The 21347-nt window shown below is 56.0% G+C and overlaps 2 protein-coding genes across 2 annotated transcripts in view; one reads left to right on the top strand and one right to left on the bottom strand.

Moving 5' to 3' along the window:
- The window catches only part of ZNF609 (zinc finger protein 609), a 61816-nt gene extending 58002 nt beyond the window's left edge, over positions 1-3814 (top strand). The window contains exons 6-10 of the mRNA XM_058033143.1: positions 371-737; positions 897-1072; positions 1928-2144; positions 2241-2319; positions 2465-3814. Of these exons, the coding sequence (XP_057889126.1) occupies positions 371-737; positions 897-1072; positions 1928-2144; positions 2241-2314 (834 nt within the window). The 3' untranslated portion in view covers positions 2315-2319; positions 2465-3814. The remainder of the gene's footprint in view (positions 1-370; positions 738-896; positions 1073-1927; positions 2145-2240; positions 2320-2464) is intronic.
- A 3418-nt stretch (positions 3815-7232) lies between these two features.
- OAZ2 (ornithine decarboxylase antizyme 2) lies at positions 7233-19431 on the bottom strand. Its single transcript, XM_058033153.1, is given in 6 exon segments — positions 7233-7964; positions 9695-9780; positions 11545-11720; positions 16055-16135; positions 16137-16212; positions 19280-19431. Coding segments are annotated over 6 exon segments (573 nt in total). The 5' UTR covers positions 19300-19431; the 3' UTR covers positions 7233-7830.
- Between the last annotated feature and the right edge of the window lie 1916 nt (positions 19432-21347).

Raw genomic sequence — 21347 nt, 5'->3', positions numbered from 1 at the left:
TCCTTGGGTTTGCTCCTGGAGGAAGCTGCTCACTGGGCTTTGATCACCTCAGAGAGCACGTGGGGAGACTCCGTGAGAGAAAAAGGGTGGGGCTGTGAGGCCGCAGATGAGCTAGGGAGAGCCTGGGGAAAGGGGAATGGAGTTTGCTGGTCTCCTCCAAACCCAGCCTGGATTTGGGACAGGTGGGGCTATGGAGAGGCAGCTGCTCTGGTGGTTGGCTTGTTCTTGCAGGAAGTGGAGGCCATGGGTGGGCCAAGGAGAGCTCAGAGAAAGGGAATGGGGTTTGCCAGTCTTCTCCAAACACAGGCTGGTTTTGGGACAGGCAGGACCAGAGGGAGGCAGCTGTTCTGATGGCTGGCTGTTCTTGCAGGAAGCTGAGCCCCGGATGTGGACCTACGTGTACCCGGCAAAGTACTCAGACATCAAGACAGAGGATGAGCGGTGGAAAGAGGAGAGGGACCGAAAGTTGAAGGAAGAAAGAAATCGAAGCAAAGAAGCCTCATCCAAGGAGGATGGGAAGGAGAGCAGCAGCTCCGAGTGCAAGCTGACCCCCACCGAGGAGGCTCGCATGGTGGGGAAGGACCCCAGGCCCAGTGTCCACGTCCCCGTGTCCTCACCCCTCACGCAGCATCAGTCCTACATCCCGTACATGCACGGCTACTCCTACAGCCAGTCGTATGACCCCAACCACCCCAGCTACCGTGCCATGCCCACCGTCATGATGCAGAACTACCCAGGTAGGGAGCTGGGGCCTTCAGGGGGTGTCCATTGCCAGCTGTCCCTGCTCTCGGGGTGGGGGGTGGCTGTGGGACATCCTCTCACACACGTACAGAGCCACGTGCTCCCACTGTGCTGCCTGAATGCTCCGGGTGCCCTGACTGCTTTTTTTCCCCCAGGATCATACCTACCCTCCAGCTACTCCTTCTCTCCATATGGGAGCAAGGCATCTGGCAGTGATGACAGTGACAAGTCCCGGGCCAGCCCCAGCGTGAGCTGTAAATCCAGCTCGGAGTCCAAGGCCCTGGACATCCTGCAGCAGCATGCCAGCCACTACAAGAGCAAATCACCCACGGTGAGCATCAGCAGGGTGCTGGCTTCACCCAGCTCTGTGGGATAGTCCCTAGATCCTATAAGGAGGTGGGAGCAGCTCTGTTTGTCATGTGGTTTTGCTGTTTCTATTGCTGTGGGGGGACCTGCAGCCATGGATTCCTACATTACAAATCCTTTGGGATGGACCAGCCAAACTATTACCGTGCCTGAGTGGGTCGCAGCTGGTGATAGAGAGACGGTGAATCTTGTATCTTGATCAGAAGGCTTGGTTTATTAAGATATTATATATAATACATTATGACTATACTAATAGAATATAGAGAGAGGTTTGCAGAGCAGCTAGGCTAGCTAAGAATAGAAAGAAAGAAAGAATCTATAACAAAGTTGTGGCCAAGGACTCAGTCCCCTAGCTTGCACTGGTGATTGGCCCTTAATTATAAACATAGGAAATGAGCCAATCAAGGTGTCCCTGTTGCATTCCCCAGCAGCTGATAATAATTGTTTACCTTGTCTTCTGAAGCCTCTGGCGTCCAGAAGACGCAGAAATCCGAAAGAAAGGATTTCTGTGGAGAAATGTCTGCGACACCAAACTTGTGCCCCAGTGCTGGGGCATCTCCAGGCCCTGCAGCAACCAGGTGACACTTGTCCTCAGCCCTGGAGCTGGAAGGTGGGATGTGGGGGCTGTCTCCATTCCACGGCTCCTTCTGGGCTGAGCTGGGAGGCACAGTGAGGAAAGAGTGGTCCTCAAACAGGCCCTGTATCCTCCACACGGCTTTTGTCTGTCCCACCCCATGGGCAAAGGCAGAGGGAACGTCCTGATACGTGCCCTGGGGTCACTGGTCATGTCCCTCAGCAGTGTGTGCTTTCTCCTCCGCAGATAAGCGAGAAGACGTCTCAGGAGCGGGAGCGCAGTGGCTGTGGGGTGGTGGGGGGCAGTGGCAGCTGCAGCAGCGTTGGAGGAGCGGGGGCAGGGGAGAGGAGCGGTGACCGGCCCCGCACGTCGCCCTCGCAGCGCCTGCTCTCCACACATCACCACCACCACCACCTCGGGTACTCGCTGCTGCCAGCACAGTACAACCTGCCCTATGCAACAGGTGAGAGTGGGGCTGCACCTGCCCTTGGGCCGTGACACCCTTACTCTGTCCCCGAGGGCCCGGCCCAGCAGCTGCTGACCCCTCTTGTCCCCGCAGGTCTCTCCTCCACAGCCATCGTGGCCAGCCAGCAAGGCTCCGCCCCATCCCTGTACCCGCCTCCCCGGAGGTGAGAACGGTAAGGCTCCGCTCCTGCCGCACTCCCCAGCCGGGCCGGGCCCCAGGTGCCCGGCATGGGCACTCACGGGGTGCCCTCGAGGGTTTAGGGTTTGCCCGTGCCTCTTGGGGCTCGTGGGAGCTGACTTGCCCTTGGGTCGTGGCAGGATGTGACACACCGGGATGCCTGGGCTGTGCAAGACGTGTGACTGGCTCACATGGAGAAGCGCTGGAGACTCCTTTAGACATCAGTTGAATGGTGTTAATTGTACTGCTTGACGTTCCTGCCGTGATCTGAGGCAGACTCTGTCTTCTCCCCTCGTCGGACACACACTGACTCCCCACCCCACCCCTCTCTGGGGACTGGGTGAGCTGGTACCTGCGGATATATTTATTCTACTGAGCACCAGCACTTGGGGTGGAGGCGACTCACCTGCCTGGTGCATATGAAGAGGAAACAGAAGCACTGAGGTTTCTTGATGAATTTGGGACCCTGCCGTGTCTCTGTGAGCTGCTGCTTCACGATAGGACTGGGGGCAGGCGGGGACTTGGAACATGGGGCCGAGCCTGCCGTGTGGCCACAGTCTCAGGAAAGGAAGGAAGGACTGGCTCACAGAGCCTTGGCGGGTGTCAGGGGGCTGGTGTGAGCCAGGTGGGTGGGTGGCAGCCTGGCTGGAGGCAGCTGTGGGGCTCTCCCAGTCCCTCATCTGGTCCTGCACCCCACAGCACCCACAACTCTGTGCCTGTGGCCAGAAGCCACCAGCATGTGGCCAGTGGCCAGAGTGGGGCTGGATAAGCTCTTGGCCCCAGCAAAGCAGCCTCTGCCCTTGGGGGCTGGGGCTCTGTGGGGCTGGGGGCAGCAGGGGACAGAGCTGGGGGCTGTGTCTGTCACCCCACAGGCTGTCTGGGCCCCCCAGGCTGTGCGCGGCCAAGACCTGCCTGAAGCTCCTGCCTGTGGCTTTCGCTTTGGTTTCGGAGCTGCAGCTCTACAAATCCCAGCCTTTTCTCTGCCCCACTATCACGGCAAGTGCCCCCCACACCCTGGGGCAGCACATCCTGCTGTTGGGGGGGCTGTGGCTCCCCTTTTCATCCACCTTTTGCTTTGAGGGCAGCTTCCCCAGGCCGCAGGCAGGGCGCAGCAAGAAACAAGCACACTTAGGTTCTGCCGGAGGCGTGTGGGGCCGTGCCGGTCCCCGCTCCAGCCTCGTGCCAGGGCTGGGGGCACCAGGTCCTGGAGGAAGATGGTCCCCACTCCTGGCTGCTGCCAGCTCTGAGGACAGGGGCTTTCTGGTCCTCTGCCCCCAGCCCCAGCGCGGCTCACCCCAGGCCGACACTCTACCTCGGCCCCGCAGCGGCCGGGCCGCCGCCCTGCCCCGCCTCTCCCGCTGCCCGGCCGGGGGACGGGGGCCGTGCTCTCAGTTGTGTGTGTCCGTGTCGCACCCGGCCCCGAGGGCCGCTGTACGGGGATGCTCTGCCTGCTGGGCTCTGTACATACTGTAAAAAGCAATTGTTTGAAAGCTGTTGTTTTGGGTTTTGTTTTCTTTCCCCGTTTCTTCCCCATCCCGCTGTACCCAGTTGGAAAGGAGGTGCTGGCTGCTCTCGGCCTGCTTCAGGTGCCGGCAGCACAGTGGCCCCAGCCTGCTCTTGTTGTCTGACTCATTTTTCTTCCACCTTTTGTTGTGTTTGGAAGGAGACGGGGCCGCGTGGCCCAGCACACTCCGCAGGGACAAGGTGGGTTGATGGACCCGCCCCGCACCTGGCACAGAGCCACACACAGCCACGGGAGCCGGGACCGGCGGGCTCGGGGTGCTCTGAGAGCCCCACATCCACCGTGGAGCAGTGTGTGTCCCGACTGGCAGGGTCAGGGTGCTTGCTCTGAGAGCCCCACATCCACCGTGGAGCAGTGAGTGTCCTGACTGGCAGGGTCGGGGTGCTCAGAGCCCCACATCCACCGTGGAGGGGTGAGTGTCCTAACTGGTAGGATTGGGGTGCTCAGGGCCCCACATCCACCGTGGAGGAGTGTCCTGACTGGCAGGGTTGGGGTGCTCAGAGCCCCACATCCCACCGTGGAGGGGTATCCTGACTGGCAGGGTTGGGGTGCTTGCTCTGAGAGCCCCACATCCACAGTGGAGCAGTGTCCTGACTGGCAGGGTTGGGGTGCTCAGAGCCCCACATCCACCGTGGAGGGGTGTCCTGACTGGCAGGGTTGGGGTGCTCAGAGCCCCACATCCACCATGGAGCAGTGTCCTGACTGGCAGGGTCGGGGTGCTCAGAGCCCCACATCCACCGTGGAGGGGTGTCCTGACTGGCAGGGTTGGGGTGCTCAGGGCCCCACATCCCACCGTGGAGCAGTGAGCGTCCCGACTGGCAGGGTTGGTTGGGGTGCTCAGAGCCCCACATCCACCGTGGAGGAGTGTCCTGACTGGCAGGGTCGGGGTGCTCTGAGAGCCCCACATCCCACCGTGGAGGGGTGTCCTGACTGGCAGGGTTGGGGTGCTCTGAGAGCCCCACATCCCACCGTGGAGGGGTGTCCTGACTGGCAGGGTTGGGGTGCTCAGGGCCCCACATCCCACCGTGGAGGGGTGTCCCGACTGGCAGGGTTGGTTGGGGTGCTCAGAGCCCCACATCCCACCGTGGAGGGGTGTCCCGACTGGCAGGGTTGGGGTGCTCAGAGCCCCACATCCACCGTGGAGCAGTGAGTGTCCTGACTGGCAGGGTTGGTTGGGGTGCTCAGAGCCCCACATCCACCGTGGAGGGGTGTCCTGACTGGCAGGGTCGGGGTGCTCAGGGCCCCACATCCCACCGTGGAGGGGTGTCCTGACTGGCAGGGTTGGTTGGGGTGCTCTGAGCCCCACATCCACCGTGGAGGGGTGTCCTGACTGGCAGGGTTGGTTGGGGTGCTTGCTCTGAGAGCCCCACATCCACCGTGGAGGGGGGTCCCGACTGGCAGGGTTGGTTGGGGTGCTCAGGGCCCCACATCCACCGTGGAGGGGTGTCCCGACTGGCAGGGTTGGTTGGGGTGCTTGCTCTGAGAGCCCCACATCCACCGTGGAGGGGGTCCCGCTGGCTGCTCCTACCTCCAGCCCCGGCCGGCCCGGCCCAGCCGGGCTCCCAGCACGGCCGGGGCCCACAGCGGCCCCAGCGGCGCAGAGGAAGTGCCTGGGGGTGTTGGGGGTGCCACAGGCTTTGCTGGCAGGCAGAGGGGCTCGGGGGGCTGCTCCCCACCTTCCCACTTGGGTCCCAGTTGAGTCTCCCTTTAGGTGTTAAATGAAACAACAGTTTTTGCAGAATAGGTTTGAGGTTTGACGTTTTCGGGGTTCTCTGGGCCAGCCCCGGTGTCAGACCGTTGGTGTTTATAGCTCGTTTCCATTGGCGTTGCTGTGTTGGGTTTCATTTCAGTCTTCCTGACTCTGCCCTTCTGTAAAGTGTACATTATTACCAAGTTCCTTGTTTTTTTATATATATATATATAAATATATATATATACAAACTGTACTCTTCTTGCCTTTGTACATTTAGGCAAGGAGGGAGAATAAATCTTTTTAAGAGACAATCACAAACCTGTGAGGGTGGCTTTTTCTTGCTGTTCCCCCAAGTCTGGTCCTTTATCCCTAAAGAGCGTGGCCAGTTATTTTTAGGGGCGGGAGAGGGGATTTCCCTGCCTCAGGCATCTGAGAAGGCTCCTGGTTCTCACTGACCCCTAGACCCACCTCTGGCCCAGCACTCATGGCTCTGGTGGGTGCTGCAGCTGAGCTCAGAGCTGGTAATTGGGGGCAGAACCCCCTAGGGCTGAACCCCTGGGCACCAAGGGCCTGCCCTACACCATGGCCTGAGGTACAGGAGGTACAGGGCAGAGGCACCTTCCACATTTTCCACAGGTGCTTTTGGAAGGCATTTGATGATCTTGGAAATCCACATTTGCCCTCCTTTACTTGAGGCAGGGCAGGAGAGGATTTGAAATTGTCCAAGAAGCACATGCAGTCACACAGCCTCGTATCTCCAGCAGAATGAGGAGCTCGGATCAGCCTCACTCCAGCTCCTGTGATTAGAATCCTACATTTTACCAGTCAAATTTACCAGTAAGAAGCAGCAAAGTGGTTCCCATCCCATCAGCTGGGATGTGCCAGCCACTGGCACGTGCAGGGACACCCAGGAGGCACCCACCAGTCTCGGGCCAGAGTTGGGGCAGCTCCAGCCACAAGAAGGGGTAAAACTGCACCCTTCTCAAGGCAGCAGCAGCACTCAGCAGTTTCAGCCAGGAACACCCATTCCCAAGGGCTCCTCTTTCAGAGGACAGCCTCTTTGATTTTAAACTGGTAGAGGGTCTAATGCCCTGCTGGAGAGAGCAGAGCTCCTTTCCTTCTTGGCTTCATGGAGGTGAAAGAGGGCAAAAGAGACCCAAATTTATGATTATTTATTCACCCTCACTCATATCCCAGCCCCACCTCTCCCTAACCACTCACCATGGTGGATATGGAATGATGCAGGTCCAGCTTCCCAGTAGAATCATCTGTGAAGGGCAAGGGCACAACAGGAGCAATCCCACAACAAGGAGCCAGGCCAGGAAGAGCTGAGGGCACTGCCCTGGGGCACAGCCCAATTCCCTGCCAGAGAGAGCCAGCCCAAGTACAGGGACAGGGCTGAGCCATGACCTACTGCTGGCACCATGTGGCCCCTGGGTGGGGAGAATATCCCAGCACCTGCCCCCACACAACCCTTTGGTTTGGACACAGCCATTGGTGGCATCTCAAGCCTTGAGCTCATCCCTGTGGGAAGATGAGTAGGAGCAGAGCTGAGGGCTTGGGGTTACTCCAAACCCATCCTGGGGTGGATGGTAAAGGCAGGAGCTTTTCTTGGCTCTTTGGACCATCCCAGCCAGCATGGTGCAGGTCAGGAAACTGCTCCTCCCAAATAAGCAGCCCCAGGTGTGTCAAGTTCATCTGAATGCCCCTTTTATTGAATGCTGTGATAGTGTAGTGGGAACATGGAACAGGGTTAAGACTGCGTAAAACAAAAGCTGGAAGAGCAAGAAGTTTCAAAAAAAAAGGGAAAAAAAAAGAGGTTAGACCAGTTAAACCAGCATTGGAGTGGAGATGTATGGGGGGTTTAATGTAGTGTTAAAGGATAAACTTGAGTGTCTCCTGCATGTGCCCCACACCAAGCCAGGCTGTTTGTAAGGTCTTGAGTGGGACATGGAGGGGCCGTGTCCCAGCTGAGCCCACGCGGGGCAGGCAGGAGGAGTCCCCAAGGTGGTACCGACCCCGGGGCTCCCACACCATGCAGCTGCATGGGAAGAGCTCCTATGCCAGTTCATAAACATCTTCCTTTTCCTAGTGATGATTACATGTGTGATAGATAGTTCTCTAGGCAACATGTTTCAATGAGAGTCAACTCTGGGGGTACACAGCCCAATCTAACAATGAGAAATGCGCTCGCAGTCCAACAGAAGCTCTGCTTCCCTCTCCTCAGGAAAGGAGGTGGTCCTCTCTCCCCTCCACAGCATGTAGGGTCCCACTGGAGTTGCCCTCTGCAGCTATTCTTCGTCGGAGGAAGAGCTCTGATCCAGGGGGTACACCATGAACATCACGTCGGGCCGCGCCGGGACAGCGGGGTGGCCGGGCCGCACGATCTCAAAGCCCAAGAAGCTGAACGTCTTCAGGAGTGGAGCTACCAAAGACAAGGAGATATGTTACCACCAGGAATAACCCTCTTTGCCTCTCCCTTGAGCCATCAGTATCAAACTGTGTGGGACGCCCTCTGTGGGTGCACCCACAGCTTCCTGTGCAGAGAAGCACAGCCCTCCCCAGCAGGCTGGGGGCTTTTGTCTCCTCCTGTGCTCACTGCAGCTGCTCCTGAGTGTCAAGGGATTTCAGCTGTGCAGCTGAGCAGCTCTGTCCATGTTTCTCCTGCAATATTTTTTCTATCCCCTGTGAGAAACAGCAATCCTTGGTTGTGTGCCTGCACCAGCTGCACATCCCTGCTTTCCCAGGATGTGGGTGGCCATCCCAGAGGATTTGTCCAGGCCCAGCACCCCTTGAGCACCGAGAGAGAACAGACAGCAGCAAGGAGGAATCTCTTTGGGGACAAGGGTGACATTTGCTGTCTCCACAAGGAGGTGCTGGAGCTCAGCAGAATCTCGAGACAGCTCTGCACAGGTCGGGGTGGGACCCCAGGAAAGCCACTTATGGTTCCCTGTGGGAATTCAGAGTGGGGCCAGCCCACACAGATCCAGTTCTGTGGCACCGTGCCTGTGTCACTGAAGCAACGGCTGCCCTGTCACCTGTGATACCCTGGTGCAGTGTCCCACCCTGTGGCACCCTCGGGCAATCAGCTCCAGGACACTGAGTGATAACACAGAGGAGCTCCTGAAGCTGTTTTCTGGCAGCACTGAATTCCAGCTGCATAGACAAGGACCCAGGATCTGACCACTCCAGAACTACAAACAACCCCTGGCACTGGCTCTGTCCCCTGTCCCCAGCCTCTGCAGTGCTAGTGTGACATAACAGCCAGGACTTGATTTGGAAATTATTCTTGGCATGGTAATGAGGGATGATGACATCTTCCTGGGCTCAGCTCAGCTTTACTAAGGCTCTTCATTTCAGAGAAGCCGGGGCAGCTCGTGAAGCTGCAGAGTAAAATTAGAATTGGGGTTGGAATTACTGGCTGGGATACAGCCTGGCTCTGGGGGATTTGCAGTGACACATTCCCAGCCTGGTACGTCCCCCAGCCCCCAGGCTGTAATCCCTCACCCAGCATGTCTATCTTTAGACCCTAATGCAGCCCCCAAAGCCATAAGTATCTCAAGCTAGGGCCAGGATTACCTGTAAGCCTGGAAAGGACAGGAGTGCCAGGAGATCTTTAAAAAGCTGATGAATTTCAGGACAACAGGCTCTAAGTGCTTGTTTTCTGTCTAGTAACTCCTCCCTTTCACCTTCCATGTCACAGCAGCCTGGTGCCAAACAGAGACTTCACTGCTCACCAAAAGGGGGAATATTAACTGACACTGGATGAAAAAATCACCCCAAATCATTCAGGAGCAGCATTTTGCACCAGAGTATTTAATGGCAGGGCAGCAAAGCAGATGAACGGAATCCCACATGGAATCCCAGATGGTTTGGGCTGGAAGGGATCTTAAAGCTCATTGAATTCCACCCCACTGCCACAGGCCAGGACAGCTTCCACTGGACTAGGCTGCTCCAAGCCCTACCCAGCACATCTGCTGGAGAAACCACAGCACTCCCTCACCCTTATCCTCCACACAAAACTATTCCTGTAGGAATTATGCACATAACAATCCCTGCACTGGGAGGGTCCCCTGGGATGACCAAGTTTCTTTAAAGTCTCAGCAGCACCGTGTGGGATGTCAGGAGCAAACCCGAGCACAGACCAGCTCTCACCTCGATCTTCTCTGCTTTTTCTGAAGCAGATGAAGACATAGTTGACTTTCATTTTTTCTTCAGCAAATTCCAGCAGTGCTGACAACCTGCCAAGGAGGGAGAAGACAAAAGGACATGAGCTCTGGGAAGTCCTGTCCTGAGGAAGCCTCTGAGCATTATCAAATTATCAACTGTTTGGATGATTTCGGACACAAAGATTGTTTACAGCACCCTTCCAGCGAACAATGGGTGCTGAAACAATGGGCTTCCTGCCCTGCAGATCCAAGAGCTGTCCTTGCTCCCAGTCAGGATCAGTTCCTGTCCTCACAGCCACAAACACCCTCCCCACCCGTGGTGCTTTGGGACCGAAGCCTTCGTGGTCAGGAAGCGGAATATTGCAGCTGCTCCCAGGCCAGGCTGCATTCCCTGGCAATGCACGTGGGGGCTCTGGGAGTTCTGTGCTTTTTGGGAAGGAAAAGCGCCCAGAACCGAGCTCGTGGCAGGCAGAAAAGGAGAACAAACCATCCCCAGAGAACACGTGCACAGGCAAAGCCATTTCCTGAGCTGGATGGCACAGCTGCTGCCCCCTGAATCCTGGCTTCCTGCCTTCCCAGCTGGATTATTTCTGCCACCTCCTGATGGAAGCGGTGCTGCAGGAACCCCTCTGCAGCCTCCAGGGTGGCTCACTGATCAACTGCTGTCACTTGGAACCGCTGGCGCTGCCACAGCAGTGACAAACAGGCCTTCACTCCACATCTCAGCAACCAGCTGTCAGAGCAGAGCAGGAGATTAAATTTGCAAGGCTTCTGTTAATATGTTAATGAACTACTTTAATTATGGCTTCTGGCCTCTCCTCGGCTGTTTCACCCAGCTAAAAATAACCTGACAAAATTGCACTTTAAGTCACAATGACAGTGGCAAATAAATCCCCTCCCAGAAGGACCCATTCCAGGGAGAGCCCAGAGATTTACAGGCCAACTGGAGAAACTACACAAACATTTATCTGCACTCAGAGGCAAATGAGACAAGTGTGAGACAGCAACAACACTGCCACTTTCCTGAAGGTGCCCAGCCATGGGTTTTTCCTTAATGAGCTCGTGTCACTGAGGGATGAAGCCTGCTTGGAGATTTAGGAGGAGCTGAGGAATCCAGCAAAGCCACATCTCCACTGCAGCAGAGACCTCTGGCACAGCACTTGGCAGGAAGGAGCTGCTCTGGAAGCTGCATTTACACAAACTTCCCACAGCAGAGCTGTCTGGACAAAACATGACCGGATTCTGCCAAGAGAAAAATCAGAGCTCCTGGCAGAGCCCAGCACCAGGACAGCATCAATAGCATGGAGGGGTTTGTAGTTCCCTGAAAAAGAGGAAAATCTGCCAAGATTGGCTTGCCAAGTGTCCAGAGAAAAATAAAATTAAAAAATAATAAAATATCAGAGGAAATCTTGTTGGCTTTCTATACCAAAGTATACAAAGATTCACTCTGCTCATTTATTGCTTGTTTTTCATTAGGCTTGGGACTCAAAAAATGTAACTCACTTGGAATATCACTGGGGGGAAAAATATTCCTGTGGAGGACTCCACAGATCAGGGAGCAGAATGTGCACAGACCACAATCAGAGCTGCTATTGCACAGCCCATTTTCCCCACACACACCATGGAATCCCAGGATGGTTTGGTTTGGAAGGGACCTTTAATCATCTCATTCCAACTCCTGCCAAGGGACACTTTCCACTAGACCATGTTGCTCCAGGCTCCATTCAGCCTGGCCTGGAACACTTCCAGGGATGAGGTGTCCATCCACAATCACTTATGTAACCCAAGTCCTGCCCTCCAGGAGCCATGGCTGCACCTTTGGGATGCAGAACTTACCCTTCTTTGCTTCCATCAGCTAATAATCCATCAGGGATTTCCACAAAGAGGCTCTGGTTTGAGAGCACTGCATCCCAGGAGGAGGTCTTCACCTCTGTGACCTTGTACTGGAAGTGGACAATGTGAGGCTTCCCTTCATGCACTGGGACATCTTGGCTAACAGTGATCTTCTCATCCTGGGAAAAGGAAAAAGGTGAAGTCCTGAACAGCCAGAAGACAACTGGAGAAAGCAAATGCAAAGGAATGGTCTTAGGGTTTTTCTGAGAAGAGGATTATGCTTTTCCCTTCTCCTTTTGCTGGCTCAGGGACACATCACACAGTTCTCAGCCCTCAGAGGGATTTCTAGCTGTGTTTTCCTGTTAAGGAATGTAGTTTTACATATTGACATGGTATTAAATTTCTGAGTAGAAGACTCCACTCCCTCCCTGCAGGCTCCAGCCACATCTGGTGGAGCTTCAGGAACTGCCCTTCCAAGAACACAACTGGACCCAACACCCAACACAGAGCTGCTGCTACCACAGCCCAGCCAGGTTTGGTGCCTCCCCCATCCCCAACACAGCCTTTCTGTTCCAGGAGTGACCACAAATTGCTTTCCCAGATTTTATGGTTTGCCTCCTGGTGTAAGGGAGGAAAACACAGAGCATGGGGAAATTCCAGCAGATCTGAAGCTTCTGAGGAGGTCTCCTCCAGAGACCACAAATGCACATGTCCTTCCCCACTCCTGCCCCGTGAGGATGCCAAGCATGCAGATTACTTGGGATCAGCTCAGCAGTTCCTAGAAAACAATTCAGTGGTTAAGCCCCATTCCTTCAGACAATTCCTGCAGGCACTTGGCTTGCCCAGTCATGATTTCCATGTTTCAGTGCAGAGCCCTGAGTTAACACTGTTACTGCAGTGGAGATGAATGTCCCCTGTGCTTGGTGGCAGCTCCTGTGTCCCTGTCCCTCATCACAGGCACCTGGGCAGCTCTGGAACCTGGAAAGCCACGTGTCCCCCTGTCCTCAGCAGGTGGGTGGGCAGTGGTTCTCTCCTCTGGGACACTGGGTGGGTGCTGTCCAGCCTCCAGATATTTTATTTTAACAGGGTGATTAATTCAGCAGCTCTTTCCAAGCTCCTCAAGCCACTGTCCCAGTGCTTTAATTCCTATTGCCTCCTGTCTTAAACCAGATGTCCCTTGGTTTGAGAGCTGTATGACAGAGCAGCCTCTGAGGACACTGACACTGGTGACAAAGTAATACCATGGGCAAACTGGGAGCTGCCTGGCCTCTGAAAGCTGAGCAGAGGAAGTTGCCTTTCATTGAAAGTTCACAAAGCTGAGCTGGAAAACAAGCTTACACTTCACCAGAATAAATATCCTGTAGGAAACAAGTTTATTCATTGAGTTTGAAGGAAGTCTGAGTGGCTGAGTGCACCAAGAAATGCACTGAGAGCTGTTCCAATGAGGTCAAGTTGTGGCTGTGATGGAGCCAGCAGAGAGAGGCAGGGCTGAATACAGAGATTCTTACAAAACACAAATCCAAGGGGCTCATGTGTAAATCCTCCAGCAGTGACTTTACAGGACCCTTTACAGGTCTTGTTTCTGTTCCAGAAAACATCCTTCTCTCCAGAAAAGCTCACAGCTCTTCCCATGCTCACAAAAGTAAAGCTGGGTGAGGAGGGTAAGGGGAGCAGGCTGGGATTGACACATGGGAGGTGTGCCTTTGATGGCACTGCCACAGTGAAGGGAAAAGCTTTCTGAGCCCTTTGGTTCAGAACTTCCTTGGCACCACAAGTTGTGTCCAGTGCCCTAAACCCAGTGAGATTGTTCCACTGAACCCCCTGTGACAGCCCAGGAGCCAAAGGCAGCAGGACCACAGGGATTAGCAGAACCAGTTCCCCTGGTTCACTGGGAATGAGGTTTACACAGCCTGCCTGGGCCAGCTGACACTTTATTTCTAGGCATCCAGAGATGCTGGGGAAGAGAAAAACTCTGTGGGCTGCAGCAACAACAGCCCAAAATTCTTTGGAAGCTGCTCAAAGCAAAATCCTGTTTACACAACAAGCACTCGGTTTTAGCTCACCGTGGAAAAATCCCCCCACAAAATCCCCCTGCCACGTTCCTGTGGACAAAACCCTCTGCCACCAGAGTGGATTTCACCCAGCTGCCCAAACCCTGGCTCCCCAGCCCTGCAGCTCCATTTCAGCAGTGCAAAGCTGCAAGGAGCACTTCCACTTGGTTCCAATTCACCAAACACAGGATTTCCCAGCCCTGCTCTGCTCCTCAGATGTCCCAGGAAGGATGGGGGGAGGCCCTGGTGTGGTGGCAGGGTCAGAGGAAGGATGGTACAACCCACCCTGGCCAAGGGGCTGGAGAAAGCTGTGGGAGCCCTCCCTGCTGCCATGTGCTGCACCCACATCAGTCACTGTGGCACTCCCAGCTCCAGCAAAGCTCCCTGCACGGAGAGCTGAGCTCAAAGTCTCTTAACACAAAAATCCCAACACCTAAAACAATCCCAAATTTATGGCAGTGGTGTATCTGAGTCCTGCTGGCAGAGGCAGGTGTGTTCAGAAAGGTCATCCCTTGGACTGGAACAGCTGATACAGCTGGAAAAAGGACTGCAGCTTTCAGATCCAGATGCCTTTGCAGGTCATGCTGGTTGGAAAGCTCAGCTGCTGTAACTGCAGCACTGCCAGACTGAGCAGGTGACCAGAATCCAGTCACCACCCCAAGGTGTGACACACCTCAAACCCTGGGGTCACCTCTGGGCCCCTCATCCCAGGACAGCACCAATCTGATGAGGGGCAGCTGGGGGGGCTCAGCCTGGAGAAAAGAAGGTTCATGGGGGCCCTTGCTGCTCTCCACAGCTCCTTTGCAGGGGGGAGCAGCCAGGAGGGAGTCGTGCTCTGCTCCCAGGGAACAAGGGGTGGGATGAGAGGAAATTACCTCAACCACTTGCAGGCCAGAGCAGGTTGGGTATTAGGGAAAATGTTGTCACTGAAAGGACTGTCCAGGCCTGGCAGAGGCTGCCCAGAGAAGTGGAGTCACCATCACTGAGGGGTTTAAAAGCCCTGTGGATTTGGCACATGGAACATGGGCAGTGCTGATGGAACAGCTGGACTGAATGACCTTAGAGGGTTTTTCCAACCCAAACTATTCCATGACTCTTTGCTACAGAAGGGGCTGATTTTCTAACAGATTCTGCTAGTTTTTGTCAAGCAATAAATCCAGGAGGAATTCCATCCATATTTCTGGGATGCAGTTATCTGGATGACATCCCCCCTGCCTACACACCACTGCCAAAATCTGCAATGTTGGGGCTGTACTGGAATCAAACACTCCAAAGTCTCCAAATAATGATTCCTTCCACCTTCCTCCTCCATGCTGAGCCCATTTTTTGCCTCTGGGCCTTGCCTGGTGCACATACAAGGCTTGGCAAAGCTGGGCAGCAGGAGTTCAGGCTGCAGGGTCCCATTTCCCACCCAGAGGGGATTCATTACTTCTCCTGAGCCCACCTGATGCTGCTTTTGTATCTTCCTTCTGTGACAGGAAGCCCATTGTGCAGCTTCTCTGGAGTTTGTACCCCCAAACATCTGTGACAATTCACCCTGAGCATTAAACTGATGGGACCTTATCACTGGAGGCTCATTGAGGTTGACATTTTGCAAGGTGAGGAAAGTGCTGAAAACTCACCAAAGGAAACTGAGAGCAACCAGGAGCTCTGTGATTCTCTCAGGAACTCCCAGAGGAGTCTCTGGGAGCTGTGGCCCAAAAGGGTCTGTATCTTTTCATCAGGTGACGTCTGTGTGCCGCCCACAGGTTAATTAAAATCAGGTCTAACACCTCTGACAACAGCCAAATCTGCAGGGTCAGCAGAAATTCAGCTGCCTCATCTGCAAGGAAAAGCAGCCCTTGTCCCAGCAAGGAGACAGCTGTGAGCCAAGGCACACAAATCACTCCACAGGAAGGAGCAGCCAGGGCTCCTCACTGGAAAGGAGAGGTCCCATGGAATGAGGAGGAACACCAAATGAGACAGCTGCAGGCCTGCAGACACAAAGCCTTGCTGATCCTGCCCTGCCTGTGCTCATGCTCTGGGAACAGCCCTGTCTGGGAGCTGCCTCTCCCATCTGCACCTGGGTTCAGGCAGCTCCCAGGCCCTGAGAGCTTCACCTTCCAGAGCAGGGGGCAGGAAGGAGCTTATCAACCCTCCCCTGCTGCATTTCACCTTTCTGCTTCTCACTTCCTTTCTCTGCCAGCCATTTCAGAGGCCCTTTCACGTTTTGATAATGCAGGCTCCCTGTACAATAGCTGCAGCAGGCCCCTGGGGACAGCCTGGTGAATGATCTGCTGCACAATGGGCTCTCATTTCTTAATAAACAGGTGATATTTAAGCAGCAGAGACCTGAACAATTACCTGTTCTCCCACTTATTATCTCAGAATTCTTTGCATTTATTCCCACCAGAGTGTGAAAAGAACTGAGCAGAGCTGTAACACAGGTAGAGGTGAATGTTTAGAGGTTAAATGTGTCTCACCTTATAAATCAGAGCTGAAAGAGAAGGATCCCTGCCACCCCCTCGCCCACCGGGGATCTTCGACAGTGGGTGAGGGGCATCAGGAGCACCACAGAGGCCCTGGAACGATGTGCCTGCAGCACTGCAGCTGGGGACAGTTACTCAAAGGTAAAATACTACTGCAAGAAAAACAGAGAGAACACCCTGTTACATTAGCAGGGATGGCGTTTGGGAGGCTCAAACCCCCACATGGTTTGTATCCTCGCTCCTCCACAGCACCCAGGGGTCAGCACAGAAAGCACCCACTGCCCCAGGGGCACCAGAACCCGCAGGGGGCTTTGCTGGGAATGGAGGAGGGGCCAGAGCCGGGAACCCGGAGATTGCTGAGCAACCCCATGCTAATCAGGGAGCCCTGGAAGGCTGCCAGGAGCAGATGGCTGGGAACACATGACCAGATGAGCACACATTTTCTAGAGGCAAATATCTACAAATAGATCAACAGGGCCTAGGAGGAGAAGGTTTAAGTTTCACATTTTCAAAGGCAGGAGAAGTGAAAGGGTTGGTTCTTCAATACACTCCACAACATCCATGGCAATATTTTCACACACACATGAAGCACCATGCAAGCATCTTCCATCCCACCCTAAAAATTACCAGTTCACCCCAGGAACTACTTTGAACAGCAAGAAAACACATTTCCTTTGCAGTTTCCAAGATTGTTTGGAAGTTCTACACATGGTCCTCCAGAATTGCTTTGGACACAGCCTTTAATACCTGCTCTGGCTTTTAGGAAACTCATCAAAGCAAATTATTTTACTTCTGGAGCCTTGGTTCCTCTCTCAGCACCACAAGAGCTCTGTGCTGAGGCCCAGCAATGTTCCTTCAGCACAGCCCTTCCCAGTGCTCCCATTCTGGAACAGCTCAAAGCTGTGCAAGCACCACCAAAACAACACAGTGAGGGGGGGTTTGTGAGCACAGAGCCAGCAGTGAGGCTGAGGGATAAATTCTGCAGCTGCTCTGACAGCCACTGTCTGCCCTTAAACTTCTCACTTGCAGTGATTACCAATGCAGTGTTTTTCCACTCTAATCCCTGTCCACGAGGCAGACAGGCTTAAGTATCCAAACAGAGCTGCACTGTCAGAACCACCTCAGATGCCAGAAACAGGGAATCAGTCTGGTTTGGGCTGGGAGGGACCTTAAAGCCCTCCCAGTTCCACAGGGACACCTTCCACTGGACCTGCTTGCTCCAATCCACCCTGGCCTTGTCACTTGCCCGTGCCAGCTGCAAACAAACTACTACAGGTTGGTATTTCTGAGTGCCAAAAACAACTCACAAATGCACAGGGCAGAATTCACCACGGATCTCTGCTTACCACCCACCACCAAAGCCATCTTTCTACAGAAAACACCGACATTTTCCTGCACATATTCCCTCCCCCAGGTTTGCTGGAGGGGGCACTGGGGCAGCATTGCCATGTCAGGCAGCTCTTGGAGAAAAAGCAGTTTCACTACACCAGGAGATGTCTGGGAGCAGAGCAGGGTGTTGTGTGCTCCCTGCTGTGCCCGGGGCCATCAATGGGCCAGTGTGTGCTCAGTAGTAGAGGATGTCGAGAGGATGACAAAGCACTTTGTGCCGTCCCCACCCCCGAAAGCTGTTGGCAGCTTTGTTATTCCCTTCCCTCCTCCCTCTAGCCTCCAGCCAACAATGTACTATTGATAGCTCTTTGCAACTTGCGGCCAAGGCATCGAGAAACTGGATAATGAAGTGGAGTTGTGGGAAAAAAAAAAAAAAAAAAAAAAAAATTAAACCAGAGAGGCAGCCAAAGACACTTCCCGGTTTCACTTCCTCTGGCACACGCAGAAGTCAAAACACCAGCCCCCTTCAGCTGCTGCCTGCACACCTCCACCATCCTCCCCCAAAATCAGGGTCCCTGCACACCACCCCGACCCCACCGAGGACTGGGGTTCTGAGAGCAGCACCCTCAGGGAAGAGAGTGCAAAAAAGGGCTTTTGCTTTCTCCAGCTGGGCTTCAGCTCACTGGGGGGAAATTCATGAGAACACCCAACAGCATCTGATCCCTCCACCCATCCTCGCTACAAACTCTCCCCGAGGTCTGTTTGTAGCTTAAAAGTTAGGCTTGTGCTCCCTTCTGACGTCTGTCCTCCTTGGAGAAGCTGCTTCCCTGCTGCTTGGTAGAACTTAGGATGCATTTAGATCACCAAGGCCTCTCCGTGGAGGAACTCCTCAGTTCGAGCTCCCCGTCCGTGCTCTGCCCGCAAGGGGAGCTGAAGTCCATGTTGAGCGCTCAGCTCTCATCCCGCGGGTGTAATTTTAACTCACTAAGCTCCCAGCGATCCCAAGCCCGTGCCCTGTCCCTGGGAAGTGCAAAGGGCAGCTCAACAACTTCAGAACCCCATCATCGCTGCTCGTGGCACACAGAGCCAGGCTGGGAGCACCACCAGGGGCTGAAATCGACACATTTCCCTCGCGTTTTGGGGGTTTTATTTGTTTGGAACACTTAGACCAGATGGAAGGATCTAGAGAGCTCTCCTGACGTTGGAGAAATGACTGTTTTGTTTGTTTTCCTTTCTGCCCCTTCCTAAAACAGGCGCTGGAGATGCAACTGTACCTGAATAATAATAATAATACTAATAACAACAATAATAGGAACAATTATTATTACATTATTATTATTATTACTGCTGGACACATATCCAGGAGTCTGATTTGAGGGGTAAATTGTAAATAACCATCTGCTGAACACAGCACAGCTCAAGCATCTCCCACACAGGCAAGGGGCAAGAACCGAGGCTGCCCCACACGCATCCTCTGGGCTCTTATCGGCCACAGGGGCGCAGGAAATGACACTCTGGGGACTCCAAACAAGGAACACACACACAAGATAGGTCGGCCAGCTGAGAAAAACACACAGATGCTGCAAGTTCGTGCCTGGAAAAGCACCTTCCTCCAGGCAGAGGGGGGCGCGGGGAGGGAGCGCTCGGACCCCGCCGCGGCCGGGGCTGCTCAGCGAGGGGTGCTCAGGCCCTGACGAGCCCAGACCCATCCCCGGGGGGTTCCTCAGGGGGGAAGCAACGCCTCGATGGGGATTTTAAACGAGGAAAGGCGGAGCGGCCTCCCCACGTCCCGCGGCCTCCCCGCCGCCTCAGCGCCCGCCCGCGCCCCAGGCCCGCCCGCCGCCGCCGCCGCGCTGAGGAGCGAGGGAGGGCGGGGAGCGCGCTGCACACCTGTCCTGGGTGTTTATCATGGTGCGCTCGTTCCGGTGCGGCTGACGGTGGCTATCGGCGCTGCTGGTGCTGGTGCGCGGCTGTGTCCCGGTTATCCCCTCCTGCTCCGCTCGGCGCCGCGCTCCGACTGACCCCGCGGGCCCGCGCGCCGTCACGCCCCCCGCGCCGCGCGCCCCCGGCCCCGCCCCCGGCCCCGCCCCGCGGCGCGCGAGCAGCCTGGGAACGGCCGCCCCAAACAAAGGCGCGCGCCCGGCCGCGCCCCCGCCTCGCCCCGCCCCGCGCCCGTGACGTCACCGCCCCGCGCGGGCGCGCGCGCCTGCTGCGTCCCTGAAGGGGCTGAGGGGAGCGCGCCCGAGAGCCTCGGCTCTGCCCTGGCTCCCGGCTCTGCCCTGGCTCCTCCTGGTCACCCACAGGGCCCCGGCTCTGCCCTGACTGCCGGCTCTGCCCAGGGTCCTCCTGGTCACCCACAGGGCCCCGGCTCTGCCCTGGCTCCTCCTGGTCACCCACAGGGCCCCGGCTCTGCCCTGACTGCCGGCTCTGCCCTGTCTCCTCCTGGTCACCCACAGGGCCCCGGCTCTGCCCTGGCTCCCCGCTCTGCCCAGGGTCCTCCTGGTCACCCACAGGGCCCCGGCTCTGCCCAGACTGCCGGCTCTGCCCTGGCTCCTCCTGGTCACCCACAGGGCCCCGGCTCTGCCCTGACTGCCGGCTCTGCCCTGGCTCCTCCTGGTCACCCACAGGGCCCCGGCTCTGCCCTGGCTCCTCCTGGTCACCCACAGGGCCCCGGCTCTGCCCTGGCTCCTCCTGGTCACCCACAGGGCCCCGGCTCTGCCCTGGCTCCCGGCTCTGCCCTGGCTCCTCCTGGTCACCCACAGGGCCCCGGCTCTGCCCTGGCTCCCGGCTCTGCCCTGGCTCCTCCTGGTCACCCACAGGGCCCCGGCTCTGCCCAGACTGCCGGCTCTGCCCAGGGTCCTCTTGGTCACCCACAGGGCCCCGGCTCTGCCCTGGCTCCTCCTGGTCATCCACATGGCACCGGCTCTGCCCTCAGGCTCCTCCTGGTCATCCACAGAGCCCTGGCTCTCCCCACAGGCTTCTTCTGGTCACGCACAGAGCCCTGGCTCTCCCCTCAGGTTCCCGAATCTCCTCATGGTCTGGCTCTCCCCAAGGTCCCAGCTCTCCCCTCAGACTCCTGGCTCTCTTCATGATCCGGTTCTCCCCAGGGTCCTGGTTCTGCCCTCAGGCTCCCAGCTCTCCTCATGGTTTGGCTCTCCCCAAGGTCCCAGCTCTCCCCTCAGGCTCCTGGCTCTCCTCATGCACTAGGTCTCCCCAGGGTCCCAGTTCTTCCCTCAGGCTCCCAGCTCTCCTCATGATCTGGTTCTCCCCAGGGTCCCAGTTTTCCCCTCAGCTCCCCGCTCTCCTTGGGGTCCCATTTATCTCGGGTCCCAGTTCTCCCCATGGGTTCCCGGGGCTCCCCTCAAGTTCCCCGTTCTTCTGGGGCTCCCAGTTCTCCCCCAACACCCCTGTGGGGCAGGTCTTAGGTAGTGACAAGGCCCAGGCAGGAACAGGGGCACAGGTGGCAGGAGGAGAGGTTGGGGAACAGGGCCAGGGAATGGGTAGCAGAGCCACGTAGAAGAAGCCACTGGTGCAGAGGTAATTGGGAAGAGATTCCTCCCTGTGAGGGTGGGGAAGCCCTGGTACCCAGGTTGCCCAGAGAAGCTGTGGCTGCCCCATCTGTTGAAGTGTCCAAGGCCAAGTTGGACAGGGCTTGGAGCAACCTGGGATAGTGGAAGGTGTCCCTGCCATGCAGGTTTTAACTAGATGGGATCCAATATCCCTTTCAACCCAATCTCCTGACATGATGATTCTATATCCTGCTTAAAGTATGTTGCTGGTGCATAAAATGTGGCCTGGGATACAACAGGAAAGTAGGAGCCAGTGTAAAGATTGAACACGTGGATAACAGAATGTGGAGCTGCCCATGACAGGGTTCTGCAGGGGCTTTTGGTGAGCAATGTATCCATGAGAGAAAAGAAGTCACACGGCCAAAGATGAGGCTCCTGGAGAACCAGGC

This window comes from Melospiza georgiana, chromosome 13, assembly GCF_028018845.1.
Source record: "Melospiza georgiana isolate bMelGeo1 chromosome 13, bMelGeo1.pri, whole genome shotgun sequence".
Taxonomy (NCBI): Eukaryota; Metazoa; Chordata; class Aves; order Passeriformes; family Passerellidae; genus Melospiza; species Melospiza georgiana.
The sequence above is the reverse complement of the archived record's forward strand: the minus strand, read 5'-3'. Positions and strand labels throughout refer to the sequence as shown.